The sequence below is a fragment of the Aythya fuligula genome, chromosome 8 (assembly GCF_009819795.1).
Source record: "Aythya fuligula isolate bAytFul2 chromosome 8, bAytFul2.pri, whole genome shotgun sequence".
Classification (NCBI taxonomy): Eukaryota; Metazoa; Chordata; class Aves; order Anseriformes; family Anatidae; genus Aythya; species Aythya fuligula.
In genome coordinates, this window is record NC_045566.1 from 9,012,792 (window position 1) to 9,025,500 (window position 12,709).

General features: G+C 51.3%; 1 protein-coding gene across 1 annotated transcript; it reads right to left on the bottom strand.

Moving 5' to 3' along the window:
• Window positions 1–1,819: 1,819 nt before the first annotated feature.
• Window positions 1,820–11,468, bottom strand: LOC116492196 (cytochrome P450 4B1). Its single transcript, XM_032192753.1, has 12 exons — window positions 11,225–11,468; window positions 7,745–7,889; window positions 6,881–6,925; window positions 6,536–6,663; window positions 5,575–5,699; window positions 5,116–5,267; window positions 4,302–4,408; window positions 3,684–3,874; window positions 3,237–3,370; window positions 3,079–3,143; window positions 2,485–2,567; window positions 1,820–2,317 (listed from the first exon to the last, which is right to left on the bottom strand). Exons 1-12 carry the CDS (start codon window positions 11,402–11,404, stop codon window positions 2,149–2,151), a joined length of 1,524 nt encoding a protein of 507 aa, XP_032048644.1. The 5' UTR covers window positions 11,405–11,468; the 3' UTR covers window positions 1,820–2,148.
• Window positions 11,469–12,709: the final 1,241 nt, after the last annotated feature.

The following is a 12,709-nucleotide window of genomic DNA, read 5'->3' on the forward strand; positions in this document are numbered from 1 at the left end:
TTACCCTGCTGCACCCAGCAGAGCCCCTTAATGAACTCTTGATAAATTCGTTATCTGAAGGTCTGAATCAGGCAGCCCAAGGTCAGCTTATCATCTTTGCAATTACCCTTTTGGCAGAAAGTAGAGAAGGATTAAAAAATGAAGTAACCTCTCTGCATCTAGTATTTAACTGTCTTTATCGGTCTGGGTTGCACATCCCATGTGACCAGGTCTTTTCTTTACTCTCAAGTGTCTTAATATCTAGCAGAGGAAAGGTAACTAGCAGGAGAGACACCCTCAGAAATGGCATTCGGGAAAGATCTGGCACCAGGACCGCGTTGTCCCAGCAGCCTCAGCCTGAGTGTCCAGTTCCAAAGCAGTGCTGCCACTGAAGATATGGGATGCAGGTTATGGGATGAGGGATGTGGGATGCAGAACGGTGTGGGAAGCTGTAAAGGCCTTGGCTCTGTGCAAGCACTGCTCTGCTAAAACATCATTGTTTTATCAGCATTATTCTCATCCTAAATCCAACACACAGCACCATAGCAGCTACTAGGAGGAAAATTAACTCTAGCCCAGCTGAAACCAGGACACCATGCCAAGAAGCCATGGGCACAAGGCAGGGAGAAGGGTAGCAATGCTGCAGAATAACTTTCCTATTGCTCTTCAGATATAGAGAAGCAGATTTTTAGCGAGTCCTAAAAGTCCCTAGTGACTGAACAAGGCGAAGGCAGGAGCAGCCCAGCCACGAACATGTATGTCAGCTGGGAATGCAGCAGAGCAGCCTTTCTGCTACCCCCAGCCCATGCCCAAAAGACAGGCAGACCATAGCTGTCCTGCTGCGGCCCTACATCACACAGCACATCCATTGCTCTCTTTGGGCATTCGGATTCTGCTGCAAAAATGGTGACCTGCTCTTAAAAGCTCTGAAAATGGGGATTTCCAGGCAACCTACGTCAGTGCTCAAGAAACTTCACAGATTGCTTTGTCATATGTAATCTGTGTGTACACAAGTGCAATTTAGCAGAGGACATTTATTTATGTGAGGACCGTTGTGACAAGGTCCTGTGATCTGATCCCCATTTACCTACTCCCATTCAGCGGGTGCACTCTTGAGTTCAGCCTCGTGCTCTTGCTAATCTGATGTTCTTGCTTTCATTTTTCACTTTTGCATGCCAAGGTTCACCCACATGATGGTATTTTTTTAAATCTTATCATGAAACAAAACTGAATCCAATAAAGAGATGTATGTTGTTTGCTTCTGGTGACCAGCTATTTTGATTAAAAAAATCTCATATTACACGTGAGAATATGAAGGCAAGGTATATCTTGGAGTAAATGTAGTTGCCTTTATGCTTGAATATGGTTGAAGGGCAGTGTCTTTTTTCATCTAGTAAACGGAGATGGAAGGGAAAATTTTAGAGAAATATTATATAAGTATCCAAGTTTGGTGTCTGTGTTGGTTACAACAGCTGGATATTATTGATTCATCTTACATTTATAGTCCTCCATGTCTTCAAAATACCTTTTTGGAGAGGCTGCAGCCCCATCAGTCATTTCCCTTCATGATTTTGTGCAGTACCTATGTCTGCTCTTCTGCTTTGTGTGTCCTTACAGAGCCACATCCTGATAATTTGATCAGTTTTTCCAACTTATCAAGGTGATTCTGAATCCTAATACCACATCTGTTTTCTGAACTACTGGGAGAAATCTTGTTTTAGTCACTTTGGCAGTTTTTGCAATGGAGGTGGTTTATTCTGTGGGGCCCATGGGAGGAGATTGTGGGGCAGCTGGTATGACCGAACTGGTGAGCATCAGCAATACAAACCAAAGCAGTGGCTGGTACAGGAATTACTGGTTTATTAATGCAAAAATTACAGCATATTCTGCAGTTTGAGCAGAAGTTTGTGGCCCAAACTATAGTCAGTGCATTGAGTGTAATCAGGCATTGAGCAGGAAAAGAGAGGCGAGGTCTGCCCCAAGCTGACCTGCAGGCACTGGGGAGGTGCGGGCACCGAGGTGACCATGGGGACACATTCAGCTGCTGGCAGCAGTGCAGGAACGAGGAATCCTCATCCCCAAAGCCTGCTGTGCACCTTTTGTCCCAAGGAAGCATTGTTTCCGTCTCCACTCGGTCCCTCCTGCTGCCTCTCGGGCCATTTCCCAGCATCAGTGGATTTTCTTTAAGTGCAGGTGAATGCCGTTCTTGGAGCGAAGGATGATCTGAGGTATCTTCAAGGGGGGATTGGCTGGGTCGGGGGACAGCTCGAAGCGGAGCAGGGTCAGGGCCAGGGCCACTTTCAACTCGTTCATGGCAAACTGCTGCCCGATGCAGTTCCTGGGATAAAGCAGCTCAGCTCAGCCTCCGGGCACAACAAGCACCCAGAGGATGTGAGCAGGGGGGACTGGGGAGAGGGTTCCCTGGCACAGGCTCCATTGGGCTGAGCCGTCCCCAGGGATGCATGTTTCCTTTCCCCACTTCTCTTCCAAAGTCCAGTACTTTACCTGATTCCAGCAGCAAAAGGCAGAAAGGCGTGAGAGTGCCTGCCAGACGTGTTCTCTGGAGAAAACCGCAAAGGGTCGAACACCTGGATATGGAGTATTGACAGCAAGAAAAGAAGCGGTTATGTAAGGAGGAAAGGTACTGACTGGTATCCTCAGAAAGGCTACACCCCATAATTTCTGAACAACCCCATTGGAGAGGGGATGTATTTCAAGACGGACTGACACTCATCCACCAGACCCCCATGGTTTCCATGGAGCTGTGCAACGGTGTTGCCAAGACAAATCAGACACAGCAATGATTACAGCTGAATTCACCACCTATAAGCTGAGCAAAACCATCTTTTTGTCTGTTAATGCGAGAAGCTTTGTCTTGCTGGTGGTGCAGCACCCTGTGAAGAGGTGCTAACGCTGCCGTGCGATGACCACCAGAGCCTGAAACACCCGAAACACGGCAGCTGCTTCTCAGCATCCCAAAGATGCTGAGAAAAGATGTGCAGCAGCAAGAGGGCCCTGCTGTCCTAACATGCAGAGCAGAAATTCAAAGAGGTGCAGCATAGGGTGGGAAAGTTATTAGAAGGGCACTCCAAGACTTACCAAAGGATCTTTCCATACCACGGGGTTTCGGTGAATGGCATAAATGCTAATCGCGACGACGCAGCCTGTAAAGCAGTCCAGGAGGAGAAAAAGGGCTCAGAGGTAAAGGCCAAATGATTTTACTGCTGTGATGTCAAGCGGACATGGGACACACAAACCTTCTGGCAGGGTGCGTCCGTCATGGAAGGTGATGGGTTTGTTGAGCTGCCGGGACACGCCAGGGACCGGCGGGTAAAGGCGAAGGCTCTCCTTGATGCACATGGTGCTGTAAGTCATCTTCCCCAGGTCCTCCCTGCAGAGACAGGGTAATTAAAGCCACTCCCTCCCTCCCACTGCCCTCTTGAAATGGATGGGGTGCATAGAGGGAGCCACAGCATCCAGCCATGGGCTGCTGCAAGCTGGGAACTCCACCACCTCTGAACAACTTTATCCTTTCAGCAAGGTTAAGCACAACATGACAGTAGGACACAAAAAGCCAAGACTACGTCAGCAACACGAAAAATTGGTCCCTTAGCATTCCAGCTTTCAGGACATGAAGACAATGCTTGCTTAGGAATAACCATAATGGGGAAAAAGTCATCAGAGGGGGAAATGGTCAGCCTTACCACTGAAGCGTCTCCCGGTCGCCCAGGATGCCCTGGATCTCCTCCCTGCAGCGCGCCTGGTGCTCGGGGTGCAGTGCCAGGCAGTACAAGAGCCAGGAGATCCCGCTGGCTGTCGTGTCGTGCCCCTCGAACATGAACGTGTCCACCTCAGCACGCAGGTCCTCATCAGACAGGCTAGCTCCATTCTCGTCCTAGCAGCCCAGAGAGAGCTTCAGTGGCCCCAGCTAACCCAGGAGGGGACACTGCAATCTTTCAGCTATTGATGAGTGATGATGGCTTGGGATATGTAAAATCTCTGTTTAGACTGAATCAGGGCCCCTTTTCATTTGTAAATCCCTTTGTCCCCTTTATATTAAGACTGTGAAATCCCTCTCGGGGTTGAGCTCCCCAGCAGGCACTGCCAACATCTCAGTGGCTGAGCACCGTGTCACCTCAGTCCCTCCTCAGCTGGGCAGGACCAGGTATGGTGTTTTTGACTGATCTAATGGCTCGTGTGGCCCTGAGTACCTCTGGAGGTTTGTGGCACCCCCACAGGGGCTGGATTTTGCACTTTATGGTCTTGCCTGCTGCTGAGTGTTCTCCTTGGCCAAGATGAGCCATGCACCCGTCAGCACCCACCTTGGCACAGAGCAGAATGTCCAGGAAGTCCAAATGCCTCTTCTTCTGGATCTTCTCGAATTCCTGTTCATCTTTAAGGGACTCCTTCCGCTCATGGATCACCTTGTCTGAGCAAGGAAGAGTGTAAGGTTCAACAGGGACAGGAGATGCTGAGCCTGGAAATCACCTCCTGAATGCAAAGCTCGCCTGAGGGGATGTCTCCTACCAGTTCATGATGCATTTGGCACATGTATTTCTGCATCCCTGACAGTTTTATTTTTTTTTTAGGAGCATGATAACAAATGACATATGCATTGCCATCAACCACAGTAGCAGATCCTTTTCTGCACAATTCTGTGCCCATGACAGACCCCCTGGTCTGTCCTACCCACCCCTCCCGCACTGAAATCATGCCTGGCCTGGAGAGGAAAATAATTCCTGCCAGCAGTGTTGCCCGCAGTGCTCATCCCTCCATCTCGCCAGTCTCTAGTCATGTAACAGGAGCGTTCCCAGAGGAGAACCCCTTTGAGCCCTCTGTTAACCCAGTTTAATAACCCAGGAGCTGTCAGACCCCTTGCTTCATGCCCAACACGAGCCATTGCTGCAAGCTGCTGCTCTCTGTGGATGCTCGCAGGATTGCTACATGGACAAGGAGGTAACTCACCCAGGCTCTCATAGAAGTACCTCATTCTCAGCTCTGGATGGGTTTCTTTGGGCCAGAGGCTGCAGCAGTGCCAGCTGATGTGGCAGATGCAGAGCCTGGACCATGCCTGCTCCCTGGAAAGCTCTTCCAGCCACCACAAAAGCTTTGGGAGCTGATAAAGACAGGGCATACCTGTGTGGTCGTGAGCGAGCTGGCAGACCTTCCTGAACCGGAACCCGTGGGGGCTGAGCCAGTAAATGAAGTCGTTGTGGTAGGGGAAGATGCGGAGCCGCTGGTGCACCATCTGGCACAGGTCGTAGACGGCCTGGATGTAGGTGTTTTTCCTGGGGAGAGGGGAAGAGAATTACACCACTGCATGAGCTGGGACAGGCAATATCACCAGCCTGAAGCCCTCACCATCCACAGCCCACCTGGGGTTCCTGAGCAGTGACTAACCAAGTATTTAAGGCATAATGGCATCAGAAAGACTTCTTTAAGCCTAGAAGGCTGCTGTACTTCTACTTAGCAAGTGCTTGCCCAAGTGACTTGAGTCTGAGTGGTCAAAGTGGATCTGGGAGCATCACAACAAGCAATTTGCCCACTTCCCTTCTGAGCTGCTTTCCGCCAGGCCTTGTGGCAGCCAGCACTGACCTGTTGGTCTGGCAGTTGCTGTTATAGCTGAAGGCACATTTCATGATGCTGTCAAGAGTCATCAAGCTGACGTGCTCAAAGAGCTCCACTGGTTTCCCATCAGTGGCCAGCTTTTCCCATTTATCCTAGGGGGTAAAGGAGACAAGAATGAGAAGACAAGGGGCAGTCCTGCAAGGTCTGCACTCAGCCTCCCATTAGGCGAGTGCTTGGCCTTAGGTATGTCCCAGAGGAATGGAAAAGAGAAAAACTGCTGTCAGAATCCCAGCAAGAGGAAGCCAGCACCTGGCCTGATTTGTCTCAACAGCTACCCACGAAACTGGTGGACCCAAAAGCTGAGAAAAGGAGGAGAGAGGAGCACCCGAGCTCTCAGCATGAAACCAGGCTGGGAAATAGGGCTTGGACATACAGCTTTATGTCTCTGGTAAAGATTGCCACCTTGTGGCATGGCCTGACACGGCACTTTGCACTGTCTGCAAGTGCGAAAACTGCACCAACTGCACCAATGTGCATTGCAAAAGCCTTCGTGGCTCTGCAGCCCCTGAGCCCTGGCTGCTCCCTGGGCTGGCAGGAGGGAGAACAGCAGGGAGCTGCTGGGGGAGAGCTGGGCAAAGCCCTTGAGCTGCTCTGGGGAGGCTGGGTGGAGGGGGACAAGAAGGAGCACCCGGAGCTGCACCAGATCCTGCCTGCCCAGGGGCAGCTGTGCACAAAGCCTCCAAGCCCTCACCTCTAACTCACCCTGGTGTCTATCATGCCCAGCACTGAGGGGTGAAAGGACACTGCATCTCCGTGCATTGGGCAAGCCAGGGGCTGCAGTCTAGCTGAGGGTAGGATGACAAATGACAGCCTTTAACCTCAGGTCACGGTGTAGCTATGCCCCAACCGTTATATTTTAGGGACTTGTTGTGAAATTTTATTTACTTTGGTTTTTCATTTACAAAAGTGCCTTCGGCATCATCCCTACCAGCATCACGTTGGTAGACTCTGCCATCAGGGCTACGTAAGGCTTCAGCACGTCGTAATGAAACCCCGGCGTCAGGAGCTTTCGATGCTGGTGCCATTTTGGCCCGTGTAAGATCAGCAACCCTTTCCCTGGGGAAACACAGGCAGTGTATGTTTCCGTAGGCACAAGCAGAACAATTTCACCTGTCTATGGACACAGCCCAGCTAAACATGCTAAAAAGTAATAATTTCAGAAAGCTTTTTGCCATAACTGCATCAAGGAACAAGTGCAATGCTGCTTATTTATAATGTGTTCTTGGCTAACTTCAGGGTCATTCCTGGAAGGCAAAGTCCTGGGAATACTTACCAATCCACGGGATGAGGTGTTTATAGCTGATGTTATCCTTGGGATCTGTAAAAAATAAATAAATAAATAAATAAATAGAAAAGAAAAGAAAAGAAAAGAAAAGAAAAGAAAAGAAAAGAAAAGAAAAGAAAAGAAAAGAAAAGAAAAGAAAAGAAAAGAAAAGAAAAGAAAAGAAAAGAGAAAGAAAAGAAAGAAAGAGAAAATAAAATGGTAAACATTTCACCAGCATCAATCTACCAGTTCACACCTGAAGACTGGCCCTAGGGTATTACTTCGGGTTGGGTGTGAGACAGAAGTGGTGGCAGCCTTGCAGCACTGATCGCTATTCCATGCCAAAATAACACTGTCGGGCCCAGTTGTGAAAAACTGTATAAAAGCAGATGCTCGGAGTGGAATAAACAAGAATATTGGTCGTCCAAAGTCGAATGGATACGCAGTAGGATAAATGATTAACCCTCCCAGACAGCACTGTCTAGCACCTCTCCCTCTGGATGCACCAAACCAACAGCTCTGCACGGTGACCGTGGGTCTGAGCCAACACCAAAGCTCCGAGTTGTCCTCTCCTTGCCGTGATCAGGCACCAAGAAGATGACTTTTCAAGGAGCACTTGAGGAAGTAAGATTTGTTGGCATGTTTCAGGTGGTTTTGAGGGCCCCTGGTCCCTTCCAGCCCTTGGTGGGCCATGCGGCTGTGTGCCTGGACCATGCAGGACAGGGCACACAGGAGCCAAATATCTCCGTGCCTTTGGATGATTTCTGCAAGGCAACTTATTTGTGAAACCCTGCCTTGCTGTGAATTGTCATCATGGCAGGGGACAGCTGCAGTCCGTGACTGCTCCCCACAAGGGGATGCATCGTCTCTTACCTCCTCTGGCAAACAGGGCCTTGGCATAGTCGGGGTCGGTGACAACCAGGAATGCCGAGAAGCTCCCAAACCAGAGAGGGTGGGCATACAGGTACTTCTGTGACCACACCTCTACTTTGTCCAGCGCCTCTTCCTCTTTGAGAAACTACAGTTGTGGAAAAGTGAAAAGAGAAAGAATGCTCAGATTCGGTGAAAAAAAATAAAATCTCCTAAGCCACTGTCTTAAAAAGCTCGTGGTTTCCCTGCACCACGAAACCATCACCAGCAAGGGGTGGTTCTCCCTCCAGGCTTCCCTAGCATGAGAAGCAGTCATGCTTGTTACTTTTGAACATCATATAAAGTAATTCTTCCTTATCAATTAATCCTAGCCATGGGCAGGCGTGTGCTGCCTATCTGCACATGCGTGTTCGGTTCTCTTTTTTCACAGCCACTCCAAAGAACTCACATTTACCCCAGAAAAGACTCTGAGGAGCAACACGTGAACACCATCACCAATAGCAGTGGCACTGGATGGTTCATTCTTTCAAAGTGATCATTGTTTTATTGCTTTTACAGCTGGTCATGTTGTATATTAAACAGGCAATAACCAATGACCTGGTTAGATGGCTTGGTGGAAATGTCTGGAGTCGCAGGCAGGGAAGAAAAGATCGCAGAAGCAAAAACATGCCCAAGTTTCTTTAAACAAAAGCTGCTCTGACAATCTTGCCAGTCCACCCACAGACCTAGTCTGGCTGTGACTCTACGCAGAGGGAAGGGTTTTGGTGAGCTAGGGCTGAACCAGCAGCTGCTGCGCTGACCAAGCTGAAAGTCTAATTACACTTGCAGTGCAATGAATTTGATATGGTGTAGCAATTAGCCACAATGTCACGTTATTTACTGAGTCGAGGGAATGTTTGCTCGATTACTTTAGTGCTGACTTATCTTGGCTTGGCTTTTCGTGCGTCGAGTGTTTCTCAGGCTGTGGTGGTTGGTGCTCAGTTAGCCACTCACCCAGCCTCACCCTCGGGAGACACAGCGGGTGTCTGCTCCATGGGGCCAGCCCCAGCTCAGGATTTAGGACTTACTAAAGAGAATCACACATTTCTCCAGTTTTAGGGGGCCAGTTTTCCTCCTAAAGGCAGCAGTCCTCCCCAGCACCTATCTGCCAGCCTATACCTTAGGAAACGTCAGCAGAAAGGGGACTTGGCACGGTGCCTTCAGACACCTGAGCAAGTGCCAGTCCCTCGGACACAGCTGCTTGGGTTTCCTCCTGTCGTGCAATCAGAGAAAGCATAAACATGCTGGCAGTAACTGGGACAGCAGTTAGCCTCGCTGTGCTCGGCTTTCCAAGGGTGGCAGAAGTCCTAACACCACAAGTCTTTGCACCTAGCCTTCTGTCTGGAGCATCGGCACCCAGTTTGATCCACGCTTCTGAGACAAATCCTTGCGCTGGCAGAGAGCAGAGCGAGTTCTGTGAAAGGAGAGATTGCCCCCAAGGTGAACCACCTCTGCCTGTCGTGCAGAGGGGGTTAAAGTCCTGCATGTTGCAGAGGAACATCAACCATCAGCTCCTGCTTCCTAACCAGGGCTCCAGATATGAGGCATGCATTTAGTGTGTTTTTTTTTAAAAAAAAAACAAAAACAAAAACAAAAACAAAAAAAAACACAACAACACTTCTATTTCTTCCTCCCTTGGGTGCTTTAAAAGACAAGTATAACCCCTGCTTGGTTCTAAGGAAGAAAGGTAATAGCCCGATCTCACGCCGAAATGCAAGACTTGGAATGGATCCAACCTTAAAAGCATCTGGGAAGAGGCGCCTAAAGGCATTTTTAATGACCACACACTGATAGTGAATGGAGCACAGGAAACGCAGGAGCTGAAATCTGACCACTGTGCTGCACTAACACAGCTTAGTCAAAAATAGGCTTGCTCTCCTCCATCGGGTGCTAAAACAGGCGAGATGCACACAGAAAGCTGCTGAGGGACTGACATCCTTCCTGGACCATGGGCAGCTCCCCTGAGGATCCCAAAAATTGTGACTGGAAGTGCAGCCAGGGCCTGGCACTCTGGGTTTTCACCAGGTCATGCCACTTCAGCGAGACAGAAGGGCTCTGCGCCACCTCTCCTGACACTAATTTCCACCAAGTGACTTGGACAAGCAGAGCCTAACACCTGAAAATGCTTTAAAACAAACAGTGATGCATTCCCAGGAGAACTACCTGAGGCACCACAAATATATTTGAGATACTGACCTGAACCAAAGCTGGCACTTCATTACTTTAAATCGATGGAATAGGAAATCTCGGTGTTCTCCCTGAATGCAGCTGCCAGACATCCCGTTAGCTCCTCCTCTAGGTGCACATGGATTTTGTACTCAGCATATGCCTAGGGCATTTACAGCTTCCTCGCTGGCTCAGCGAACTGTTGGTTTTTAGTGAATTTAGCAGCACTTAACCAGTAAAACTACCAGTAATTCTTCCTCAACAAAGCAGAAGCTTGTCAAAGGTAAAAGGTTACTTTAGTCCAAGGTAAAGTTGACCTGTGAACAACCTAGCAATGACGGGAGAGAGTGATCGGCACCAGGGAGTCAAGTCCCATCTCAGTATAAATTGGCACAGCCGAGAAACTGGTGAACACACTTCATTAACTGCAGTTTTAAAGTCTAATTGGCAGCACAACAAAACCCCGAACTGGCCTGTCTTCACATTCACGTTGCCAAAAGCTGAACTGTCCTGTCCAGCACAGCAAAACTGGGGCTCTGCGGCGCGGACATGGTCTGTCGGAGGTCCTGCCTCCAGCAGAACTTCTCCACCCCTATTTTTGGGGTGTCAGTTATTTTTGGGGTGCCATAGGTTTGGTCAGGGTGGGGAATCAGCAGAAGCCAGGAGAGGTCAGGGTGATTTTCGAAATGCAGAATCGCAGAACAGGCCGGGGTGGAGGGGACCTTAAAGACCACCAGCTTCCAGCCCCCTGCCACGGGCAGGGATGCCACCCACCAGATCCATTTCCCCAAATCCCCATCCAGCCTGGCCCTGAAGACTTCCAGCGGGCATTAAAAAGCTCTTCCACCTCCTCGTGAATTAAAAACCTTTTCACACGGGGCAGCCCCCCTGCACCTCACGGAGCTGCCGGGGAGCCGCACCATGCTCGTACGCTGATCCGTGCCAGCAAGCACGCATCTTGGGATTAGTCACGCAAGCCACAGGCGCTTATAACGGGACTTTTTGTGCCCACGGGCGTGTTCAGCCGTGGCTTTAACTCTTCCTTAGGAAGACACCTCGCATTACTGCCTCCTTCCCCCCCAGCCAGCCGCCGCCTGCATCCCCCCGCGTTTTGCAGGCACCGCAGCGTGCGGCTCTCCCCGGCGCCTCTCTCCACGCGTGTCCCCCCGTCCCCACGCGGGGTCACCTCCCTGCTGCCCCCCATTCCTCCCCTGCCACCCCTATTCCCCCCGGGGGACCGTCTCCCACCCGCATTTCCCCCCCCACACACACACGCACCTCGTGGACGTGGCCGAGCAGCCAGTGCGTGGGGTGCCCGGGGAAGGCGGCCAGAGCCCGGAGCAGCTCCCTCCGCCGGTGGTAGAGCTGGATGGCCTTCAGCAGCACGCAGCTCAAGCAGAAAACCCCGGCCAAGTGCAGCACCCGGGCCACATCCACGCCCAGCCAGGTCGCCTTCATCACCCTCCGCCCCAAAAGCCGAGCTAGCCGCGGCTCCGGGCGGTTACCGGCGTCCTTGTCCCCACCGGCAGCCAATGCAGGGCGGGGAGGCAGGGCCGGGAGACCGAGTGGAGGCCAAATCACGGCACAGCTTGTTGGGAACGGAGCTGCCAGCCCCGGGAGATGCCGCCCGCCCAGAGTCTTTCCCTCCCCCGGTACCGGCGGCGAGCCCCGCGCTGGGCTGGGGGGCAGCGGGGCTGCGGGGGGCCCGCAGGTGCTGGGGGGCTGCGGGGGCATAAAATAAAGGGATGCGGGGTTAATTGTCCGAGAGCAATCGGTTTTGTGCCAGGGGAATGCAGGGTGTGTGTCTGGGAAAAATTGGGGTTGGGGGGATTCAGGGTTTCGCTCCGCAGAGATGCTCTTAAGTGCTGTGTGAACAGAGCACTTCACACTGTGAAGGTACAGCTTAAAGCTGGCTGGGACAAAATCTGAAGATGTGGCCACCACGGTGAGCTAGGAGTCTGGCCATGGGACTGGTACTGGGCATAAAACAGCCCCCAAAAGCCCCAAGCTGAGGGATGTGTGAGGCTGGGTGGCTGGGTGTTCCCCACAGCGAGGGGCTCAGGGGCTGTTGTAGCCAGGTTGTGGGGACAGAAAGTGTGTCCCTTCATGGGGACAACCCCATGGCATCGGGTGCTGGCTGGAGGATGCACAGGAGGTGTTTGGAGATCACCAGGCTCTCCTGTGCCATGCACCACACAGTGTTGGGCATGATGAAGACCATGGAGCTACTCCTGAGGGCTTGTAGGGGCAGGCTCAAGGAAGCCAGCACACACTGAGGGGACATGAGGTCCTTCCTTGCTCTGCCCCAGGGCCCTCAGACATCTCCCTGCCTCCCTGCTGTGCGTGGATGAGGCTTAGGTTGGAAATGAGGAGACATTTCTCCTCACAAAGAGCAGTCAGGCACTGGGACGGGTTGCCCATAGAAATGGTGGAGTCACCATCCCTGGGGGTGTTCAAGGAAATGTTGGACGTGGTGCTTAGGGACATGGTTTAGTGGGTGACATTGGTGGTAGGGGATGGCTGGGCCAGGTGATCTTGGAGGGCTTTTCCAACCCTAATGGTTCTGTGGCAGGTGTCACTGTTGGACTGGGGCTGCAGACGGTTTAGCGCTTGTGACTTTGAAACTGGGTCTGAGGCCAGGTGAGAGCTGCAGAAGGAGCCATGGCGATGCCACATGGTTTGTGCCCTTCGATTAAACCTCTTTTAATCATCTCCTCAACCGTGCCCTTGTCCTAAACCACTTTTATCCATCTCAGTTGTTTC